Source organism: Gymnoscopelus braueri (genome assembly GCF_963280865.1).
Source record: "Gymnoscopelus braueri genome assembly, chromosome: 13".
Taxonomy (NCBI): Eukaryota; Metazoa; Chordata; class Actinopteri; order Myctophiformes; family Myctophidae; genus Gymnoscopelus; species Gymnoscopelus braueri.
The window spans coordinates 8,621,430-8,645,975 of record NC_137615.1 but is presented as its reverse complement, the minus strand read 5'-3'; the positions used below and the strand labels follow the sequence as shown (position 1 = coordinate 8,645,975).

The window sequence follows — 24,546 nt, the reverse complement described above, 5'->3', positions numbered from 1 at the left end:
TGGAGTAGAAGTATAAAGTACCGGACAAATTGTCACACTCAAGTAAAGTAAAAGTAGCCTGGTTCCAGACAAATCTGTCACTGCAAAAAAAAGGATTGCCCTCGGCAGATTAGGTCTGGCCCCCCCGCAATAAGAGTTTGGATTTCTCTCCCTCCGAAGTTGTGAGGGACCAATCAGGGCCCAGTATGCAAATATGGGGCGGGCTTATCACCAGAGGCAAAATTTTAATTTGCCCCTCGGACACACACACACACGATGGAACCCCATAACAAGACTCACTGGATGCTTTATAGGAAATGGAAATGACTTCACTCACCCCCCCACCTCAGCATGTCTACAGCAAGGGAGAGGTGTGTGTGTGTGTGTGTGTGTGCGCCTCTCTCTCCTTGACACAGGTTTCTCCATGTCAGTGTCTATATAGCCTCCCCCTTGCTCCCATAGAATCTAAGTAAACGGCACACCGACGATTCTGACGTGCACTGAGTGTATGTGTGACCATAACCTTATGTTGCAGTGTGTGTGTGTGCGTGTGTGTGTGTGCGTGTGTGTGTCTTTAGCCTGCTGACCAAATAAAAAGCATGAGAGTCGTAGTGGGATGTTGTACTTTGTCGTATGATGCCCTCATGCTGCTCATGTGAAAGATGTGGGAGGAGACCACCAGAAATTAAATGTTTCCTGTGTGTGTGTGTGTGTGTGTGTGTGTGTGTGTGTGTGTGTGTGTGTGTGTGTGTGTGTGTGTGTGTGTGTGTGTGTGTGTGTGTGTGTACCATTAATGTGATCCTACTGGGTTTTCTGAAGGGAATACCATTCATAAAGGATATCAACAGATTTGTGTGTAGTGTGCAGTGTGTGTGTGTGTGTGTGTCTCATGAGTGCTGCTCTCTGGGAAAGGACTGCCTCCTCGGTTAGAAGGATTGATAGTAAACAGACAAAATGTGGTTCAGCCACAATTATCTTGTACATTACTCAGCTAAATGTGCGTGAAAAACACCCCAGCGCTGATCCCAGAACAGACTGGCACATTCAGCCATGTCACGTGTGCATACGGACCAAACAAATACAACTGATCTGTAATCACTTTTGCTCCTGAGTGCCGTTTAGATCAACTTGCTACCTTTCAGGTGTGTGGAGACAACCACCCGTGTCACAGCACCTCCTGCTGGTCATCAGTAGAGTTGCAGCAGTGGGGAGTCACGTCCAGAACCAGAGGCGTCATTTCAGGAAGGAAAATAAACAGGGGGTGGCAAAAATAAGTTACCACTTGCCCCATTCCCCCACACATTGTGAGCTTGTAGATCCAAAATTATCGCAGTTTTTTTTTTTTTTTTAGAACAGTGGTTCTCAAACATTTTCACGTCAAGGACCCCCAAAATGTTATGTATTTGACCCCCCCCCCCAGGACAGGCACAGAGCCTGACAACATCTGTAACAATAATAATAAACACCTAAACCGGAACATTGTTCCCATCTTGGCAGTAGCACTGTTGATTATACGATAACGGATATAGATCCAGTGCACCTCAGGGCATTCACAGTCAGTCCTTTAAACACCTCAATCTGACCACAGCAAAATCACTCTGTACTTAAATCAGACACACAACAAACACACCTCAATGGAGTTGAAAACAGTCCACTACACACATTAGAACAGACCTACAGATGGAACAAAAACAGCCTAGATGATTATCTGCAAAAAGCCTAGATGATTATCAGCATGCAATTGGCAATCACAAAATTCAATCACTACTAAAAACATTTCTTATCCACTCATATCCTCAAAACAAAGAAGGTGTAAATGTGGCAGTGCAAGATATCAATCATGTATTTGACAAATTGGCAACCTTATCAAACTTAACCAAAGCACCAAAATCTAAAAACAAAAATACGAATAATGAAACAATTGTTTGATTCTGAATGCAAAAATCTACGGAAAGCACTGAGGACGCTATCCAACCAAAAACACAGAGAACCGCAGAATCAGGAGGTACAACTTCAATATTGGCACACATCAACTCACTGTAATTGAGGAATCTATTGATACAAATCAATTCTGGGATAATTGGAACCACTTGAACAAACCATACAGAGAAGAATTGGCAATCCAAAATGGAGACGTATGGAAGAGTCACTAATTTGGCACAAAAAAACACATACAACAAACTTAAACTACTCGAATCCATCATTAAAGATCAGCAAAACCCATTATATTTCCCAATTACAGAAAGAGAATTATTAGACAAAATCCAGATGCTGCAAACCAAAAAGGCTTGTGGTGTAGATGGAATATTAAATGAAATGATTAAACATGCTGACCATAAAGTTCACACTGCCTTGTTGAGATTATTTAACATGGTTCTGAGTTTGGGTTATTTCCCTGACATCTGGAACCAAGGACCAATAACACCTAGCCCCTTTCGGGACCCTGTTTACCTTTTTTGTATTTGGGAAGGCGGTATCCAGGGTCCCTTGTTGGTTAGAACACGCTCTCTCGTACCGGCGGCTACCACTGTCTGGTCTCGGGCTTACAGCTCGTCGCTTAGAAGTTGCAGAGATTTCTCAAAGGTACCAAAATTAGCAATACTAACACGCGAACAAGCGGCATCAAAAAGCGGGGATCGGCGATGCCGTTTAACATTTTTAATAATTTAGTAAAACTTAAGCTCCTCTCTCACACTCTGCTCCACTGCCCATGTCCCGCCTCCCCGCGTTGTGATTGTCATGCAAGCATGTAGGAGCTCGCCAATCAGAGGCAGTAATGTAGGACCATAGAGTTATGCGTAGGACGCGCAGCTTGTCAGTCACCGCGGGGAGGCGGGACATGGGCAGTGGAGCAGAGTGTGAGAAATGAGCTTAAGGTTTACTAAATTATTAAAAATGTTAAACGGCATCGCCGATTCCCGCTTTTTGATGCCGCTTGTTCGCGTGTTAGTATTGCTAATTTTGGTACCTTTGAGAAATCTCTGCAACTTCTAAGCGACGAGCTGTAAGCCCGAGACCAGACAGTGGTAGCCGCCGGTACGAGAGAGCGTGTTCTAACCAACAAGGGACCCTGGATAGCGCCTTCCCAAATACAAAAAAGGTAAACAGGGTCCCGAAAGGGGCTAAATAACACCCATCTTTAAAAATGGTGATAGATTTGACCCGAATAATTAGAGAGGCATTTGTGTCAGCAGCAACCTAGGGAGGATTTTCTGTTCAATCATTAACAACCGATTACAGAACTTTCTCAGTAATCATAGCGTCCTGAGAAGAAGACAATTTGGATTCCTACCAAAACATTGAACCACCGACCACATTTACACACTGCACACGCTTGTAGAAAAACATGTGAATCAAAACAAATCAAAGATTTTTGCCTACTTTGTAGATTTTGAAAAAGCATTTCACTCAATTTGGCACGAGGGCCTGCTATTCCAATTTTTTAAAAGTGGTGTGGGGGAAAAAACATATGATACCATTAAAACAATGTACCAAATCAGGGGGCACGGTGGCGCAGTCGGTAGCGCTGTCGCCTCACAGCTAGAAGGTCCTGGGTTCGATTCCCGCCGGGGATGCTGTGGGCACTGGGGGCGTGTCTTCTCCTCCGCGTCATCAGCGCCCATACCCTAGGTGGGGTTGGCGAAAGGGCCTACTCTGTGTGGAGTTTGCATGTTCTCCCCGTGTCTCCTAGGGTAGTTAATACCCTCACAAAAACATGTAGTAATCCTGGTCACTATACCGCCTCCCCCATGACAGCCGGGGCGCCTGATGGAGGGGAAGGGAACTGGTTGGAATAACGTGTTCCTTCCACGCGCTACGTCCAACCAGGGAAACTCCCCCCTGTCAGGTGACAAGAAGGTCAGTTGGCTCTCATGCCTGAAGGAAGCATGAGCTCGGCCCTGGCCTCCCTACTGTGGGGTGACAGGTGTAATACTGGTGTAGGGCTGGTGTAGTGCCCAGGATCACTTAGGAAATTGGCACCGGGTGAAAAAAAATGGGTTACAAAAATCGCGGGATAAAAAAAAAAACAAAAACAAAAAAACAATGTACCAAAATAATAAATGTGCAGTAAAAATTGGCAATAAAAGAACAGATTTCTTCCCCCAAAGTCGAGAAGTAATGTAGGGCAACAATCTAAGTCCAACCCTGTTTAACATTTATATAAATGAATTGGCAAAATCACTGGAGGACAGCACCTGGCCTTACCCTCGGCAACACAGAGATCAAATGCTTGCTGTTTGCAGATGATCTCTGGTGCTGCTGTCCAACTGTAAAGAAGGACTACAGCAGCTCCTGGATCATCTGCAACACTTCTGTCAGACACACACACACACACACACACAAATTAGTTCCACAGGGAATTTTAATATGGCTGTGAATGACCTGAGGGGAAAAGCAAGAAAGGCTTTCTAAATAATTAGAAACTGTCAAAATGTATATTCCAATTCGAATTTGGCTGAAAATGTTCAAATCTGTTATTGAACCTATTGCCCTGTATGGTAGTGAAGTGTGGGTCCCCTGGCAAATCAGGAATTTTCTAATTGGGACAAACATCCAATTGAAACTATTCACACAGAATTTTGTAAATACAAACTCAAAGAAAAACTCCAAACAATGCATGCAGAGCGGAACTTGGCCAATTCCCTCTTCTAATTAACATTCAGAAAAGAGCATTCAAATTTCACAAGAACCTTCAAAATAGTGACGCAACCTTCAACCATCACCAAGCCTTAAAACGCCAAGAGGAGAACATAAGCAAGAGTCCCCTCAGTCAGCTGGTCCTGAGACTGACCTCCACCAACCCTCCCCTAACTCAAACAACATCTACTAACCAAATGATCAAAATGCAGCAAGAAAATGATATCACGTATTGGAAAAACACAACAAAAACCCAAAGTAAATTAGAATGCTATTTTGGCCTTAAACCGAGAAAACACAGTGGTAAACTACCTGACCACTGTTACTGATCCAAAACTGAGGAAGACTTTGACCAGGTACAGAATCAGTGACCACCACCTGGCAGTAGAAACAGGCAGACACAAACAGAACTGGCTGCCTAGAGAAGACAGACTGTGTTCACTCTGCTCTCAAGGGGAGGTGGAGACAGAGCTACACTTCCTGTTACAATGTGACAAATATAAAGACATCAGAGCATCATTCTTCCCTAAAATTAAAGACAAATATAAAGACCTTGATTCCACCATTAATAAGTCATCACTTCAATATGTTCTAGCAGAACAGTCTGAATACACCTTTTTGGCTGCACAATGTGTGAGGAGTTGTCATCAACTGAGGGACAGCCAGTGGACAGAAGAGCCGAGCACATCTGGCTAAACAAAGTCACTAACTGCTCCATATCACTGTTATTCACTTGTTTTCATTATTACTATATTGCTTGTTATTCATTATTGTTAAGATGTATGTTATTCACTTGTTGTCTCTGTATATGTAATGTTATGACTTGTTTTATGTTATATGTACGCTTTGGCAATGCAAAACATATTTTATCATGCCAATAAAACATTTGAAATTGAAAATTTAATTGAGAGAGAGAGACAGAGACACACAGAGAGAGAGAGAGAGACGGAGACACAGAGAGAGAGAGAGAGAGAGAGAGAGAAATCAATGTCTCAATCTTAGGTGCTTATTAGTGCTTAAGTTGCTCTTTATCAAATATCCCCATTATGCAATGATTTGCATGGTTTGTGCATACAGCATAAAAATAAATAAAAAGACAGCTGATCTACGATCAGTGTTTCTCCTGTGAGACGTTTAGATCAGGGATTTCATCATCAGTGAACTTGAAGTCAAGCTGTGAGTTTCCAACATGATACCTTACAGGTGTTGGGGAGAACAGTACCCCCTGCTGGTCATCAGTATGGTTGCAGCAGTGCAAGTGGCCTTTTGCTACTTGTGTCTACAAATATTAACCATTTAACTCCTCAGTGACTTCTACCTTTTGCTGACGTAGCGCAACATTCTGAACGTATTCCGAAACATCTTTACTGTGTAATGAAAGCCAAACAAGTCAGGCTCTGAGTTTTTTGGACTTTTAGTCCAGTTGGGGGAGGTCACATGTCTAGTTTCATTTCAGAAGAAATGCTGCAGTAACATCCACCTCCTCTTAAAAGTTTCATTTACAGTCTTGTTTTGTTTCACTAATAAACATTTTGAAATGGATGCAAGATCAGTTTCTTTTTTTTGTTACCCATTAAGACCTGAGGCCGATTCTACAAAATGTCTTCTAAATCCTAACACTTTCCTGAAAAAAAAACGTATATTGCTATATCATCAGTGGTTCTCAGACTATTTCATGTCAAGGAAAATGTACTTGGCCGCAATAGCAGATCTACAAGCCAGAGTATATCTGCTGTTTTTGAATAGCCAAAGAAATCTAAACCCTAGTCACACAGAAACCCTAACCCTATTCACACAGAACAAAATGCACCTCATGTACTGCAATCTTTGAATATATATTTTCTAAGGCGAACATTTGTAAAATATTTTGCTCCAGGGACTTCCAAAAGGAAAGATTTGAGTTACAAATGTTTGCTATAAATAAATAAATGAATAAATGAATAAATGAATAAATGAATAAATGAATAAATGAATAAATGAATAAATGAATAAATGAATAAATGAATAAATTCAAAGATTTGCACAAATGTTCCAAGATTTTTCAAAAATAGCAGATGAGCTTGTACAGTATATCTGCTATTTTTGAATAGCCAAAAGTATAAAATAATGGTCATGGCTCAAATCTAAAATGACACAGATGCGTTCCTGTATTGAATGGGGTTAATGATGTGTCACGTGAATGAGTCCAACTCTCTGGGAGAGAGAGGAGGATCAAGTGCTTTCCTGGTGCTGGATGATTTATAGTAAACAGATAAAAGTGGAATTATCTCATAGATCTAAAAGTGTTAACTCTCCCAGCCTGATCCCAGAACAGATTGACATATTTCAATTCAGCCATGTGATGATTTGTGCACACAGAATAAAAATAAAACTTATCTATGATCAGTTTTCCTCCTTGTTGGTACAAAAATAAATCACTTACACTTACTTTAAACAACCTTATTTTGGATTCCAATTCCAAAATAGCAAAAATAGCAGATCTACAAGGTCAAAACGTGCCGTGATGCCTTTTTTGTTTTAGCTTGTAGATCAGCTATTTTTGCAACTTTTGTGTGACATACTAGAATGACGAAGTACGGCATTAATTTACGAAAGAAGTTAAAATATGGAGATGAGGTGTCTGCCCGACAGTATATGCAATGTGGCCCTCTGGAGATTCGACTACTTCTCGGACTGGGGCCCATGACCCACCTCTCTCCCACTCACCTTGCCAGCCTAGGCTGGCTCAGGGTGGAAGACAGGGTTAAACAACTAAAAATGGGACTGGTCTTCAAAATTGTAAATGCAGATTTGCCCGAAATGCCCCCTATACCCGCATATCTGTATAAATACCTCGAAAAAGTTAGTGACACCTACAGTCACAAAACTAGAGGGAGCGTAAACAACAATCTGGTACCACCCACCCATAAAACAAACATGGGCAAATTCTCCTTCTATAGCACAGCCACCAAGGAATGGAATAGTCTAACCCCATCCCTCAAAAAATGCAGTTCGCTGGGCCCATTCAAAACAGCCCTAAAAACTCATCTTTCTGGAGGCCTAAAGAGGAGCTAGTACCAGTTTCCCTGTAGACAGACGACCCCCCCCCTCCCATTTTTTTGTACATATTTTTTTTTTTTTCTAATGCTTTTTTTATATATAAATTATTTTTTTTCATGCCTTTTTTGTACATAGTGGTATATATTTTTTCCTCTGTATTCTTATGTTGATTTTTGAACTGTTTGGTTGCTACTATATATGTCTATGAAATTAATTCAAGGACCCCAACGGAAACAAGCCCGCAAGGACTTTTTTGGCCGGACCTTTTAGACAAAAGCATTATAAATGTAACTGTGTTGTTTTACATTCTTTTGCCTAATAAAAATGTCAATCAATCAATCAAAGTGAGTGTGGAAATATAGTGGCCCTCTCCATCATCAAAGTTGCCCACCCCTGATTTAACTCCTCAATGCAGACTTCCCCCTTTTGCTGACGTAGCGCAACATTCTGTGTATTCCGAAACATCTTTACTGTGTAATGAAAGCCAAACAATTCAGGCTCTGATTTTTATCTTTTGGTCCAGTTGGCAGTTGGGGGAGGTCACGTGTCTAGTTTCATTTCAGAAGAAATGCTGCAGTAACATCCACCTCCTCTTAAAAGTTTCATTTACAGTGAAATCTATGACACTGATGTGTTACAGGCTTCATAAGGGCTTACACAGGCTCACAAGCACACAGCAGACACACTAGACTGCATCAGACTTTAACATGTGAGTTCATTTCATTATTAATATTGTGATTTCCTGAGATTAAGAACCGAGCATCGACTTAATGTTGTTTATTTTTGCATTAGTATTGTGCTCTTAATGTGTTGCCAGTACAGGAATATAATTTAAGAAAATTATAAAAATAAAAACATGACCAATTGTGATAGAATTTCTTCTTCCTTTTTAGCACATCTATCAGTCTGCAATAGTTTCAGGCATAAAGGACTGATCATAAGCCTTGTTTTCAATCCTCTACAGCAGATTGATCATGCCTGGACATCACCTGATGTCAGGATGTCTCCTGACGTGCACTTTTGCTCTGCTTCTCACCTCCACGTCTGTGTTGGCTGCCGTTCGAGAACTAAATTCAATCAAAGACCTGAAGAAGATAGACTTTGGAGACTCCGTGCCAACACACAGCCTGCTGCTGCTGCACTGGTTTGCCAACATGATTGAGATGGATAACTATGCCTTTGATCCAAACAGACGAGATTACGGCGCACACGAATATGGCAATGATGAATGGCTGCTGGACCCACTGCCTCGGGGATACCGCTACTACACTATTGGCAGCCTCCATGCTCAGAGCAGCTCCGTTAGACTTCCTTCTTATGTCACCCGTCCGCCTTATCACTTAATGGAATATGAGGACAGCTCAAACAGAGACCGGATCATATTTAGAGTCAGAGAAGACCACAGCAGCAATCTGACCATTGACCAGGTGTACATCACACAGCACTATGGAGAAGACCAGCACCAGGATACGAGCTACGACCCGGCACACACCTACCGCATCACTAGCAACCTGTTGAGAGAGATCAGGCTGTTCTCTGACCAACGCAGCTCACTGAGGGAGATCAGAGACCAGTTTGGGGGTGACATTGGCAATTCCCAACTGAGGGACCTTGAAAACACATGGGGCGACCTCGCTTTTGTTGGATTGCTGTTGTTTATAGTGATAGGGCTTTCCCCTCCAGAAGCAACGCAACGCTCCCACCAGGTTCCTTCACCTCACTCGCTCGTCAACATTTCACAAGCCAGGCAAAATGCCACATCTGAAAATACATGTGAGTGTTTGTGTAAATCAATGTGTGCACTAGTGTTAGTAATAATAATTATTATTATAATAAGTAACATTACCAACCAGCGCCGGTTCTAGGCTGATCAGCGCTCTAGGCGAGATTCCTCTGATGCGAAGCGGTCCCTCGCGCGCAGTTTTTTTTCGGGTTTTGGGCGGATTATGATACGTTTTTGGCTACTTTATTTCGGTTATAGGGTTAGGGTTAGGTTAGGGTTATGTTATTTAATTCTGATTTTACCGATTTATTATCATTATTATTATTTTTTCCCACCTCTCCAAACTGCCGCTCTAGGCGGCCGCCTAGGTCGCCTGTATGGACGCGCCGGCCCTGTTACCAACACAAAATAATATTTTTTCATGGCTCTAAATTAACTACTGAATGCACTACTTTTATGAGACACTCTTGTACGATTAACTAGGGTATTCATTTACAAAATAAGGTAAAAAGAAAATGAAATTGAAATATGGAGATACAAGGTTTCTACCCGACAGCCGACAATATGCATTAGGCCAGAGACCCCCATTTGACACATTTATGACGTTTTCTTTTCTTATCTCTGGGACCCTAATCTATGCTGTAAAATCCTCAGTGTTCGTTTAACTATGAGAGTGTACAAATGAAACCTTACAGACCCATAAGGGTCCATTTGGACCTCTGGTGGTCCCCAGACCCAACGTTGACAAACAGTGTTGTGGGCTGTCCTGAGCCTTACACAATGCTATTAGTGTAATTTGAACAAACTTGTGTTTTTGTATTGTAATGTACATTACGACTCGTCCCTGTGGAGGCCCTACTATGGCCTGCTTTTATGCTTGCTTTAATTGTATTTTATATTCCATTATTGTTACTTATGTGTGACTGATTGATATCAGTTGATATTGGATTATATATCCAATTTGCACTGATATAACTATTCTTTTACACAGAACATAATGCAGAACAGTTGCTTGTGGTTATTTATGAATTTTTACTATGAATTTGTTTTTGTGTTTTACCTTTTCACTGCACTGATTGCCGTCTATTGTTCAAGTGTAAAATATACTTCCTGCATTATTATGTTTGTCACAAGTGTTTGATAACCACATTTAAAGGGTCACTGCAAAACGTGTGATAAAAAGAATATTGGCCGATATATTGATAGAGGAATTTGTTACTTCCCAACATCAGTATTGGTCCTAAATATTCCAGTATCAGTATTTTTCTACTGTATTTTTTTATTAGATTTAATTTGTCTTGTATTTGAGAATAACAGTGAAATGTATTCCATAATGGGGTTGTGGTGTGTGTGTGTGTGTGTGAATAAGGGGGGGAATGGCAATTCTGCTCAAAAAGAATATATATTTTTGAAAAAGTCTTCACCATGTTAGGCAATTATAGACAGTAATATCAATTAGGCCTACTTCAACAGCAGCAACTATGATTGCGAACGCGGAAGGAGGCGCGGCGAAGCCGCGCCTCCGACCAAATGGAGCTTACTATGTAACTGTGCTCGGGTTGTGTGTGTGTGTGTGTGTGTGTGTGTGTGTGTGTGTGTGTGTCTCTGTCCGTCTGTGTGCGTGCACTGCCTCAGCCCTGTGTGCAGCCAAGTAAATGTCCAATATAGACGTACCATACATCAAATGAAAGGTCTTTGAAAACTGAACACACCTGTCAAGGTTGCGTTTAAGCCCGCCCCTTCCCCCGGAAGCCACGCCCCGGAGAAGGCTTCTAAAAACTCCCCATTGAAACCCCATGTTAAATGAAAAGTGCCCGAATCGCTCCGAAACATTTTCTACCCCCCCTAAGTGTGGGTCTACGAACAAATACTTCGGGCTCGGATTTTGGTTCCGCCCCCCGGAAGTGGGTGAAACAGGCACTTCAAACACTTTGTTGAATTGTTCAAAAACATTCAAAGTTTTTTTTTTGTGAATTTGTATTTTTCTAAGATGCTCCTTGTAACGCAGATTTTTTTTCTATTTTTTATATATTTTTTTATTGGTTACTTTTTTTTAGATGATTTCCTTTCATTATTATTTAATTTTTTTGGCGTTCGCTTCCCGCGTTCGCGCGTCTTACTTGTTAGTTAGATACACTGTAGCCTAATAAAGCGCATTACATCATTAACTGCTCTCGCTCTCATATATACCTACAGTATAATTGTGTCTTGTTTTGTTTTACTAATAAACATTTTGAAATGGATGCAAAAATCAGTTTATTTTTTTCTACAAATTCTTTATACAGATTCTACAAAATTTCTGCAAAAAGTCTTCTAAATCCTGACAGTTTTCTGAAAAAAACGTATGTTGCTATATTATCAGTGGTTCTCAGACTATTTCATGTCAAGGAACCCCAACATGACCCCCCCCCCCCCCCACTGATTCAAGTTAAATAATGTTCGCTTTAAAATATATAGATATATAGATATATTCAAAGATTTGCACAAGATTTGCACCATTTTGGGGGTCCTTGACATGTAAAAGGTTGGAGCACCACTGATGTAGCAAACAAAAAACAACAATGACATGTGGCCGCGGACCCCCATCTCAAAATATTTAGTTCCAGGGACCCCAGGAGCAAAGTATTTACCGTAATTTCCTGACTAGCCGCTACTTTTTTCCCATGCTTTGAACCCTGCGGCCTATACAACGGTGCGGCTAATCTGTGGATTTTTACAGCTAACGGCCACTAGGGGACCTTCTAAATCTATGGATTTTACACCTGCGGCTTATAGTCCAGTGCACCTTGTATATGTACACATTTGGATTTTTCCCTAAATTTGGCTGGTGCGGCTTATATTCAGGTGCGCCTTATAGTCCGGAAATTACGGTAGTTCAAATGTTTACTTTGCTAATGAAAGCAAATAAGTCAGCCTGAGAGTTTCAACTCTTAAACGTTTTTTGTTTTTTTTACTATTGTACATATTTGCTATTGCACAGCACACAGGTGGGGCTTTCTGTGAAGATTAAAAGAGTCATGTCACCGCTTATCTGGACGATTTCATTTCAGAGTAAATAATGCAGTAACTGCAGCAACAAGCACCTCCTCCTTTAACAGTTTCATTTACAGTGAAATCATAACAGGAAGTGTTCCACAGGCTTCATTTACTCCCACAAACACAGCAGACACACACTAGGCTGCAGCAGACCTCAGACAGGTGAGTGGATTATTAATCTTGTGATTCCCTGTGATTAAGAACTGAGTGTCGATTTAATTTCTTTCTTCTTAGTTTCTTTTTTTAATCACTATTTAGCCGTTAAGCTCGTTTTCCAGTAGATGAATGATTAAAATGTTTAGAGAGATTAGTTTTTCTTCCCTTGTTGTTAGAATTATTCATTAATCCATTAAGACCAGGAACGCATCTGTGCCATTTTAGATTTCTTCGGCTATTCAAAAATAGCAGATCTACAAGCTCATCTACGAGCTTGTAGATGAGCACTTGAGGACCACTAATATTATAGCAACAACAACAAACTGTTGGGATTTAGAAGACAGAATCCCCAGAGGCAAACATTTGAGTTAAAATGTTCGCTTAAAAAAATATTAGGGCTGGGACTCGATTAAAAAAAAAATCTAATTAATTAGAGGCTTTGTAATTAATTAATCGCAATTAATTGCATTTTAATCGCATATCAAGATTTGACCTGAGAACAGTGAAAAGCTATTTCTTCAAATGGATTTTAGCATACGTCTTTAAGTACATGTACTCAAGAACTGTACTTAACTCTTTCAGTGCCACAAGACGTCAAATACGTCATGAGGCCTGACGCCCCGTGTGCCACAAGACGTCAAATACGTCATGAAAAAAAACAAAACAAAAAAACAATTTCAGAACCCAAGATATGATGATTTGAAGATTTGCTGCTCCATTCACTTCTTGTTTAACTTTTTACTGAAAAAGGCTGTATCTCGGCTCCTAAGCACTTTTTTTTTTACAATTAATTTTGGTTGTGGCACTCAGAACCAAAATTCCATAAATAAGCATGGCACTGAAAGAGTTAAGTACAATTTTGAGGTATTTGCACTTGACTCAAGTATTTCCAATTTCTAATAATTTTACTTCTACTCCACTATATCTCAGAGGCAAATATTGTACTTTTACTCGACTACAATTATTTGATAACTTTAGTTACTAGTTACTTTGTAGATTTCGATTATTATTACAAAACATACAGTGACCACTTAAGCCCTATATCGGCAATTTGAAAATAGCAGATCTACGAGCGCAACGCATTGTGAGCTTGTAGATCTGCTATTTTCCACCACTGGAGGTTGGTAGAGTGTGTTGTCAATGTTGTTTTATAGTAGTTTAATTAAGTATTAATACAAATCGTGGTGACCCACACCGCATCGTGCGAAATTAACGCGATAAAGTCCCGGCCCTAAAAAATATATATATTCAAAGATTTGCACACATTTTCAAAAATATTTAAAAAATAGCAGATCTACAAGCTCAGAGCGCGGCACTCGGTGCCACGCTATGAGCTTGTATATCTGCCATTTTTGAATAGCCAAAGACATCTAAAATGACACAGATGCGTTCCCGGTCTTAATGGATTAAACTATATTATATTACTATAATTAGTATATATTACTACTATTAGTATGGTTGCTTATATCTAACCTTTATATTGTACCATCACTTATATAATACATTATGATATCTGGTAGCTGGTAAGAGCCTAGATGTCTCCACTAGGGCTGATAGCTATTGTTTGGGTTACAGCCAGTCTTGTTATGGTTCAGCTTGTCCTTGAAGCACCACCTAGAATATTGTCTCGACTCCTATTGGCTCATCAATTACTAATTGATCCAGAATTCCACGACTGCAATATTTTCAAGCATAAAGGATTGACCGTTTCTTTTTCAATCTCTCTTTCTTTTCTTGTTTTTAATCCTCTACTGTAGATAGATCATGTCTGGACATCACCCGATGTCAGGATGTCTCCTGACGTACACTTTTGCTCTGCTTCTCACCTCCACGTCTGTGTTGGCTGCCGTTCAAAAACTCAATTCAATCAAAGACCTGAAGAAGATAGACTTTGGAGACTCTGTGCCAACACACAGCCTGCTGCTGCTCCACTGGTTTGTCAACATGCTTGAGATGGATAACAACCACGCCTTCGATCCAAACAGACGAGATTACGGCACACACGAATATGCCAATTTTGAGCAGATGCTGGACCCACTGCCTCGGGGATACCGCTACTACACTATTGGCAACCTCCACGCTCAGAGCAGCTCTGTTAGACTTCCTTCTTATGTCACCCGTCCGCCTCATCACTTAATGGAATATGAGGACAGCTCAAACAGAGACCGGATCATATTTAGAGTCAGAGAAGACCACAGCAGCAATCTGCTGCTAACCAACCCGACCATTGACCAGGTGTACATCACACAGCACTATGGAGATGACCAGGATACGAGCTACGACCCGGCACACACCTACCGCATCACTAGCAACCTGTTGAGAGAGATCAGGCTGTTCTCTATGGGGGGAAACCAACGCAGCTCACTGAGGGAGATCAGAGACCAGTTTGGGGGTGACATTGGCAATTCCCAACTGAGGGACCTTGAAAACACATGGGGCGACCTCGCTTTTGTTGGATTGCTGTTGTTTATAGTGATAAGGCTTTCCCCTCCAGAAGCAACGCAACGCTCCCACCAGGTTCCTTCACCTCACTCGCTCGTCAACATTCCAGAAGACATGCAAAATGATTGGGGGTTTTCACAAGCCAGGCAAAATGCCACATCTGAAAATACATGTGAGTGGTTGTGTAAATGTGCATTGTGTGCACTAGTAATAATTATCATCATAATAATTTATATTACCAACACGAAATAATATTTTTTTCATGGCTCTAAATTAACTACTGAATGCACTATTTTTATGAGACACTCTTGTACGATTAACTAGGGTATTTATTTACGAAATAAGGTAAAAAGTTTAAATATGGAGATACAAGGTTTCTACCCGACAGCAGCAATATGCATTAGGCCAGAGACCCCCATTTGACACATTGTATGTTGTTTTCTTTTCTTATCTCTGGGACCCTAATCTACACTGTAAAATCCTCAGTGTTAATTCAACTATGAGAGAGTACAAATGGAACCAAATGGACCTGTAAGGGTCCATTTGGTTCTATGTGTACACTCACAGAGTTACAGACCCATAAGAATCCATTTGGACCTCTGGTGGTCCCCAGACCCAACGTTGACAAACAGTGTTGTGGGCTGTCCTGAGCCCTACACAATGCTATTAGTGTAATTTGAACAAACTCGTGTTTTTGTATTGTAATGTACACTATGACGCGTCCCTGTGGAGGCCCTACTATGGCCTGCTTTTATGCTTGCTTTAATTGTATTTTATATTCCATTATTGTTAATTATGTGTGACTGATTGATATCAGTCGATATTGGATTATATATCCAATTTGCACCGATATAACTATTCTTTTACACAGAACACAATGCAGAACAGTTGCTTGTGGTTATTTATGAATTATTATGATTTTTTTTTACATTTTCACTGCACTGATGTCATTCTGGACAATGACGTCTATTGTTAAAGTGTAAAATATAATTCCTGCATTATTATGTTTGTCACAAGTGTTTGATAACCCCATTTAAAGGGTCACTGCAAAACAAGTCTGATAAAAAGAATATTGGCCGATATATTGATAGAGGAATTTGTTACTTCCCAACATCAGTATCGGTCCTAAATATTCCAGTATCAGAATCTAGTTCCATTATATTTTTCTACTGTAATTTTTTATTACATTTAATTTGTCTTGTATTTGAGAATAACAGTGAAATGTATACCATAATGGGGTTGTGGTGTGTGTGTGTGTGTGTGTGTGTGTGTGTGTGTGTGTGTGTGTGTGTGTGTGTGTGTGTGTGTGTGTCTGTCTGAACTGGGGGGGGGCAAGTAATTTCATGCTCTAAACCCTTGGGATTTAATTTTGTGTGTGTAAATAAGGGGGGATGGCAATTCTGCTCAAAAAGAATATATCGTCTTCACCATGTTAGCCAATTATAGACAGTAATATCAATTAGGCCTACTTCAACAGCAGCAACTATGATTAGTGAGACTGTAGCCTAATAAAGCATATTACATCATTAACTGCTCCTGCTCTCATATATACCTACAGTAAATTGTGTCTTGTTTTGTTTTACTAATAAACATTTTGAAATGGATGCAAAAGTTTCTTTTTTTCTACAAATTCTTTATACAGATTCTACAAAATGTCTACAAAATGTCTTCTAAATCCTGACAAAACGTATGTTGCTATATTATCAGTGGTTCTCAGGCTATTTCATGTCAAGGAACCCCAACATGACCCCTTACACAGATGCGTTCCCGGTTTTAATGGCGGGTTAAACCATTTTGACCAGTAGACATTATGAGTGGCTGCTAACTTCTGCAACAGGACTTCATGTTTTGACAATTTGGAGATTTACTCAGTGGTTCTTATCCTTTCCTGGATCAGGGGGGTCATTGGGGTCCGGGGAACCCCCCCCCCCCCAGGGGTCCTTGAGGGGGTTCCAGGGGGTCCCCAGTTAAATGATTGACAGTAAGGAAACAAATGGACCCTTAAAGAGTGTACAGATGTGTACTCTCTCAGAGTTATGGGGGTCCATGGTCTAATGCATACCAAACTGGGGCACCTTGAAATTATTTATATATTTTTCAAAGTGTGATCGTCATTTTAAGATTTCTTTGGCTATTCAAAAGATTGCAGATTTACAAGCTCATAGCACGGCACTCGGCCGCGCTATGAGCTTGTAGTATCTGCTATTTTAGATCATTGGAAAAAAAAAAAAAATATATATATATATATATATATATATATATATATATATATATATATATATATATATATATATATATATATATATATATATATATATATATATATATATTTTTTTTAATATATATATATTTTTTTTTAATGAGCCTTTTTAACTCCAAAATCTGCTTCTGGGGGTCCCTGGAACTAAACATTTTGAGATGGGGGGTCCGCGGCCAAATACATATCATTTTGGGGGTCCTTGACATGGAAAAAGTTGGAACACCACTGATGTAGCAAACAAACAACAACAATGATATGTGGCCGCGGACCCCCCCCCCATCTCAAAACATTTAGTTCCAGGGACCCCCAGAAGCAAAGTTTTTAGTTCAAATGTTTACTTTGCTAATGAAAGCAAATAAGTCAGCCTGTTTTTTACTATTGCACATCTTTGCTATTGCACAGCACACAGGTGGGGCTTTCTGTGAAGATTGAAAGAGTTAAGTCACTGCTTATCTGGAGGGTTTCATTTCAGAGTAAATGCTGCAGTAACTGCCAATAATGGTTATAGCTCAAATCTGAAATGACACAGATGCGTTCCCGGATTGAATGGGTTAATGATGTGTCACGTGAATGAGTCCAACTCTCTGGGAGAGAGAGGTAACCTCACGCCGTGAAATGGAAGAAGCTTGCGACACACATTTTGTTTCACAGCGTACTTGCATCTGAGACTCCGGTCGCAGAATCGATGACAGACGGAGTCTCATTTTTTCAAGCTACTAGGCAGGTGATTGGATGATCCCGCCCCTAGCAGCCGCTGATTGGTTCGAATGCGCAGCAGTTCGGGCAGCTTTACTCTGTGAGCAATCCCAGACCCTCCTTCCTGAAACCAAATGCAAATGAGATTTCCGGAGGGAGGGGGGTTTACCAGGCTAAGAGAGGAGGATCAAGTGCTTTCCTGGAGCTGGATGATTTATAGTAAACAGATAAAAGTGGAATTATCTCATAGATCTAAAAGTGTTAACTCCGTCTCCAGCCTGATCCCAGAACAGATTGACATATTTCAGCGGTGTGATGATATATGCATACAGAATATACAAACTGATCTATGATCAGTTTTCCTCCTTGTTAGTACAAACAAAAAATCACTTACACTTACTTTAATGCCATTATCATGCAAGACCATAACAAACTTATTGACAAGACTGACAGCATACAGACACAGCCTGCTTGAATTAAAAAACATTAGAAGATTTGTTTCTCTGGCTCCTCATCTGAAAACAGAGTCGGTGGCCAAATTAAAACAGATCTGCCACAATATTAGATGATAAGACTGGCAGATAAGATAAGCACCATAATGCAGTCTTCAAAGATCCAGTGGAGAATCTAATCACCGTTATGGGTCGTTATCCCTTGCATAACGACAGTAAACCCAAGAGGGCCTGTACCGTCCCTGATCTCACTCTAATGCTCCTCCCAGCATGGTGTCCCCTCCAAGCTCTCTTAAAAGAAGTCCCTCTCATATATTTTCTCAGTGTCTTTATACCTCTCTCCCAGACCAGTTCGAGGGGTCCCATGACCAGTGGTGTTAAAGGTAGGGTAAGTGATATTTTTGGTTCATTTGTTGTTGTTGTTTTTGTTAAAAGGTTAAAAGTACTATATTCTGATAGTAATCATTGCGGTCACAGGGGTCTCTCCAGCTCTTTAGTAAACAGAATATAGTACATTTTCAGGTAGGTGACAACATTTAAGCCAATCAGGAGAGAGCACTGAAAATGCATTTTCTGTTTAATAAAGAGCTGGAGAGACATGGAGACTCCTTTTACTGAACAAACACTCTATAGCAATGAGTACTATCAGCATATAGAGCTACTTAACACTTATTTTAACAAAAGTAAATCACTTACCCTACCTTTAAGTAATTAAGTACATTTACTCAAATACTGCACACTTTTGCGGTACTTTTACTTTGCTCGAGTATTTCCAATTGTATATTGTACTTTTACTCCACTACAGTTATTTGAAAACTTTAGTTACCAGTTACTTTGCAGATATAAATGATTGCATTATAAAACACACATTAACCACTTTAGCCCTATTTTATACCTAGGCTATTTGAAAATAGCCAAATCTACAAGCTTGTAGATCTGCTATTTTTAAACATTTTTGTACTTTTAGTATATTTTGATACCAATACTGAATTCCGGACTTTTACGTAACAAGAGTACTTCTACATTGCAGTATTGATACTTTTACTTAAGTAAAACATGTGAGGGCTTTTCACACCACTGCCCATGACCAAGAAACAATAGGTGTGGCGTGGCCTCTTACACAGCTTGATCAAAAGGGTTGATTAAACGCGGAGGAATAAACACAAAGGAGGTGTCTTACCCCCTGGCCAGGGCCAGAGGGTATCAGGTGGGGGTGTCGTCCCCCATCTCCTTATCGAAGGCAGTGTTGCCAGATTCTGTGAGAGAAACATGCAAGCAGGTCTAGGAAAACCAGCCCAAAAGAAGCGACTATGGGCCACATGAGCACTTTAACATATACATCAGCCATTTGAAAATAGCAGATCTACAAGCTCACAACGCGTCGCGACGCGTTGTGGGCTTGTAGATCAGCTATTTTCAAATAAAATATTAAATTATAATAAGCAGATCTGGCAACCCTGATCAAAGGAGGTACTGTGCACTTCTGGCTACCGACAACATTGGGTGTGGAGTCCATTTTCATACAATCATAGAATGAGAGATACATATTTTACGGCCCCATTCTGCCAATAACAAACTATATAGCCTGTATAAACTGTGGGTTAATGATTAACAAGAAACAAGTGTCACAAGTTGTTTTGCCCTCTACCCTCTATTATTTACTGTGTAAATAAATAATGAAAGCAAATAAGCCAGCCTGAGAGTTTCAACTAATGGTACATCTGTTAATGCACAGCACACAGGTGGGGGCTTTCTGTGAAGATTAAAAGAGTCATGTCACCGCTTATCTGGACGGTTTTCATTTCAGAGTGAATAATGCAGTAACTGCAGCAACAAGCACCTCCTCCTTTAACAGTTTCATTTACAGTGAAATCATAACAGGAAGTGCTCCACAGGCTTCATTTACTCCCACAAACACAGCAGACACACACTAGGCTGCAGCAGACCTCAAGACTTCAGGTGAGTCTATTATTCATCTTGTGATTCCCTGTGATTAAGAACTGAGAGTCGATTTAATGTTTCTTTTTTTTTTTAAATCAGTATTTAGTCGTTAAGCTCGTTTTCCAGTAGATGAATGATTAAAATGTTTAGAGAGAGAAGTTTTTCCTTCCCTTGTTGTTAGAATTTATTCATTAATCCATTAAGACCAGGAACGCATCTGTGCCATTTTAGATTTATTTGGCTATTCAAAAATAGCAGATCTACAAGCTCATCTACGAGCTTGTAGAGCTGCTATTTTTGAAAAGTTGTGAAAATTAATGCAAATCTTTGGATATATATATTTTTTAAAAAAAACTTTAAAGTGAACATTTTTAACTAAAATCTTTGCTTCTGGGGGGGGGGGGGTCCCTGGAACAACATATTTTGAGATGGGGGTCCGCGGCCAAATATCATTTTGGGGGTCCTTGACATGACCACTAATATTATAGCAACAACAACAAACTGTTGGGATTTAGAAGACAGAATCCCCAGAAGCAAAGATTTGAGTTAAAATGTTCGCTTCAAAAATATATCAAAGATTTGCACACATTTTCAAAAATATTAAAAAAATAGCAGATCTACAAGCTCATAGCGCGGCACTCGGTGCCGAGCTATGAGCTTGTATATCTGCCATTTTTTAATAGCCAAAGAAATCTAAAATAACACTGATGTGTTCCAGGTCTTAATGGATTAAACTATATTATACCATTATTATGTTTGCTTATATCTAACCTTTATATTGTACCATCACTTATAGTACTTATATAATACATTATGATATCTGGTAGCTTGTAAGAGCCTAGATGTCTCCACTAGGGCTGATAGCTATTGTTTGGGTTACAGCCAGTCTTGTTATGGTTCAGCTTGTCCTTGAAGCAGCTAGTATAACTATTGTCTGATCCCTGTGCTCCTTGGCAGCACCAACGACCTGGTTGTTATTGTACTTCTCCCCACAATATCATATACATTAAAGAATAACCATCGCCACCTAGAATATTGTCTTGACTGCTATTGCCTCATCAATTACTGATTGATCCATGATCCAGAATTCCACGACTGCAATATTTTCAAGCATTGACCGTTTCTTTTTCTCTCTTTCTTTTTCTTGTTTTTAATCCTCTACTGTAGATCATGTCTGGGCACAACCTGATGTCAGGATGTCTCCTGACGTACACTTTTGCTCTGCTTCTCACCTCCACGTCTGTGTTGGCTGCCGTTCAAAAGCTCAATTCAATCGACGATCTGAAAAAGACAGACTTTGGAGACTCCGTGCCTCAACACAGTCTCCTGCTGCTGCACTGGTTTGCCAACATGATTGAGATGGACAACAACCGTGTCATACCTCTGACCTTTGAGCCAAACGGGGCAGATTACGGGGCTCATCATTATGGCAATTATGAGCGAATGCTGGACCCACTGACTCGGGGATACCGCTATTACACTATTGGAAACCTCAACTCAGCTTTGAGCAGCGATATTAGACTTCCTTCTTATGTCACCCGTCCGCCTTATCACTTAATGGAAAATGAGGAAACAAACAGAGACAGGATCATATTTAGAGTCAGAGAAGACAGCATCAACGTCCTGCTGCAAACCAACCCGACCATCGACCAGGTGTACATCACACAGCACTATGGAGCTGACCAGCACCAGGGTACGCGCTACGACCCGGCACACACCTACCGCATCACTAGCAACCTGTTGAGAGAGATCAGGCTGTTCTCTATGGGGGGAAACCAACGCAGCTCACTGAGGGAGATCAGAGACCAGTTTGGGAGTGACATCGCCGATTCCGAAATGATGCATCTTAAAAACACATGGGGCGACCTCGCTTGTGTCGGGTTGCTGTTGTTCATAGTGATTACAGAAAGGCATTCCCCTGTGAAATCCAGGAAGCAACGCTCCCAGGTTCCCTCAGCTGATAGAGGTTCAATAGCATCGCAACGCTCTCATGTACCTTCAGCTAGTAGAGGTTCAACAGCTAGTAGAGGTTCAACAAAATCACGAGCACACTTAAACATGTGCGTCGTCAACATGCCAGAATACAGACAGACCACCCCACAAGCCATGAAACTCGAGGTTGGGACTGGTGACAAAGGTAAAGCCATGATACACTGGAGTAACATCCCTGAGAACCATCTAGATCAAGATGTGATGGTGGTGCTTTTCAAGAACGATGGGGACCAGTCGTCCAGCAAAGTTTTTAAGTGCATCGGGGACAGAGCATCAGGGAGTTACCAAACCTCGGTTCCTCTGAACACCGGCCTTCAGGTGCGTCTCCACCGCGCCGGGAGATGGTGCTGTGGGCTGTGGACAACCGTGGGAGAAGAGTTAACCAGGGGGCCAGAGTTCCACGACGCCAAAGCACAGCAACGAGTCCAAATACGGGGCTACGACGCACAACTCCAACTCTTTGTGGCGGACGGCAAGGCCTGCGCTCGTTTGTACGTCGGAAAGACTTTCACTGACTGGAGGAAACTGTTTAGAAAGTCGTGGGTCGGCTTCTACTCGTCTCCAAGTAAGACGCCACGCGACTATGAAAGTTGGCGGTGGCAGTGGGTGACTAAATTCACACGAGACGCCGATTTGGAGGACATGTCATATCGTGTCTACGAGTACCGTTCTGGCATGACGATCGCTCCAGGAGTCCTGGCGCGGTTCATACTCAACGGTGTGGAGGATGTTTTGGCATGCACTTCACCCTGGAATAAAGTTCAACATTAAGACACTGGTGCTAAGATCCACAAGCTAGTAAAATGACATGATGGCACAAAATATTTTCAGATGGGGGTCTGTGACCAAATACATATTAATCTAAGGGTCCTTGACATGAAAAGGTTTATGAACCACTGGTACATGACAGTGGTTTTCAAACTGTGGGTCGCAACTCATCAGTGGGCCACCTCAGGGGGTCAGGTCTGCAGGATAGCCTTTTTTGATGTAGAAAATGATAATAATATTTTTTTACAGAGTACTGTTTCTTCTTGATACCATTTTAAGGCAATCTATGTTTAATGTATTTTCAATGCAATTCTATGTTTACTGCAAAACATATTTGCGGGACTCCTAGGGTCAGGTGAGACACGGCATGAAAAGGTTTGGAATCTCTGCTCCATGACGTATATCGTTGCTGTCGGCCAGGAACCCTCTTATTGATGGATATACTTTGAATGTTTTTTTTTTTCCTTTTGTAAATGAATGCCCTACTTCGTCACTCTACAGTGTCACACAACAGTTGCGAAAATAGCTTCATCTACAAGCTCGAAACGCGTCGCATCTTAGATAGATCGGCCATTTTGAATCCTGACGAATAACCGCGTGGCAGCAACGACATGCAATCGATTCCATCACTGATTCCATTCTTTGTTTTAATGTAAAGAGAAAAAAAAATCCATGATTTCTTTTGTACTGGATTTAGACAATCCTATTTCAGACTTGTTGTAATGTATGTTAATTAAACTGTATTGCTAAAAGCTGCGTGCTGTGTGTGTCAAGTAACTGGTCTAATGCAGTGGTGGAAAAAGTACTCAAATGTTTAACTTAAGTAAAAGTATCAATACTGCATGCAGAAGTACTCTGTTAATAAAAAAATGACTTGAGTAAAAGTACAAAAGCATTGGTATCAAAATGCACTTAAAGTACCAAAAGTAAAACTACTAAAATATTTGAAAATAGCAGATCTACAAGCTCACAACGCGTCGCGATGCGACGAGTTGTGGGCTTTCAAATCTATTCAAATCTATTCAAATCTTTGAATATGATATAGTAAAAAATTTGAGTACTTTTTCCACCACTGCTCACAAGTATAGTAACACTAGTCACACACACACACACACACACAGATCTTCAGAAGAAAATAAGAGGGAACCGAAAGTGTGTTTTCTGCTCCCTCGGCGAGCCAAGTCACAGAGCATGACTCCACAGCTCAGAGGGATCATTCTGGGTACAAAAAAAAGGTGCTTCGGTCCAAGATGAGTTCCGCACCAAGCAGAGCGCATCCCGTCGTAAAGCGGCCATGCTCCACTTCCCTACTGACCCCAATGTTCCCTGCGCTCAGTGCAACGCCAGGCCAAAGCAAGAGGATTGCTCCATTTCAAAAGGCAAGTTAGTCGGTTAGGTCATTCTTATGCACATGAAGGAAGAAA

The 24,546-nt window shown here is 40.8% G+C and overlaps 2 protein-coding genes across 3 annotated transcripts in view; one reads left to right on the top strand and one right to left on the bottom strand.

The window, feature by feature from the left end:
- septin9a (septin 9a) overlaps nt 1-24,546 on the bottom strand; it is a 206,043-nt gene that overhangs the window by 58,030 nt on the left and 123,467 nt on the right. The window lies entirely within an intron of this gene.
- Nucleotides 12,553-16,497, top strand: LOC308098724 (uncharacterized protein). Its single transcript, XM_080447150.1, has 2 exons — nt 12,553-12,577; nt 14,329-16,497. Exon 2 carries the CDS (start codon nt 14,336-14,338, stop codon nt 15,263-15,265), a length of 930 nt encoding a protein of 309 aa, XP_080303276.1. The 5' UTR covers nt 12,553-12,577; nt 14,329-14,335; the 3' UTR covers nt 15,266-16,497.

Bases quoted from the DNA above. Each gene is read 5' to 3' on its own strand.
- LOC308098724 (XM_080447150.1), top strand. From the start codon at position 14,336: ATGTCTGGACATCACCCGATGTCAGGATGTCTCCTGACGTACACTTTT.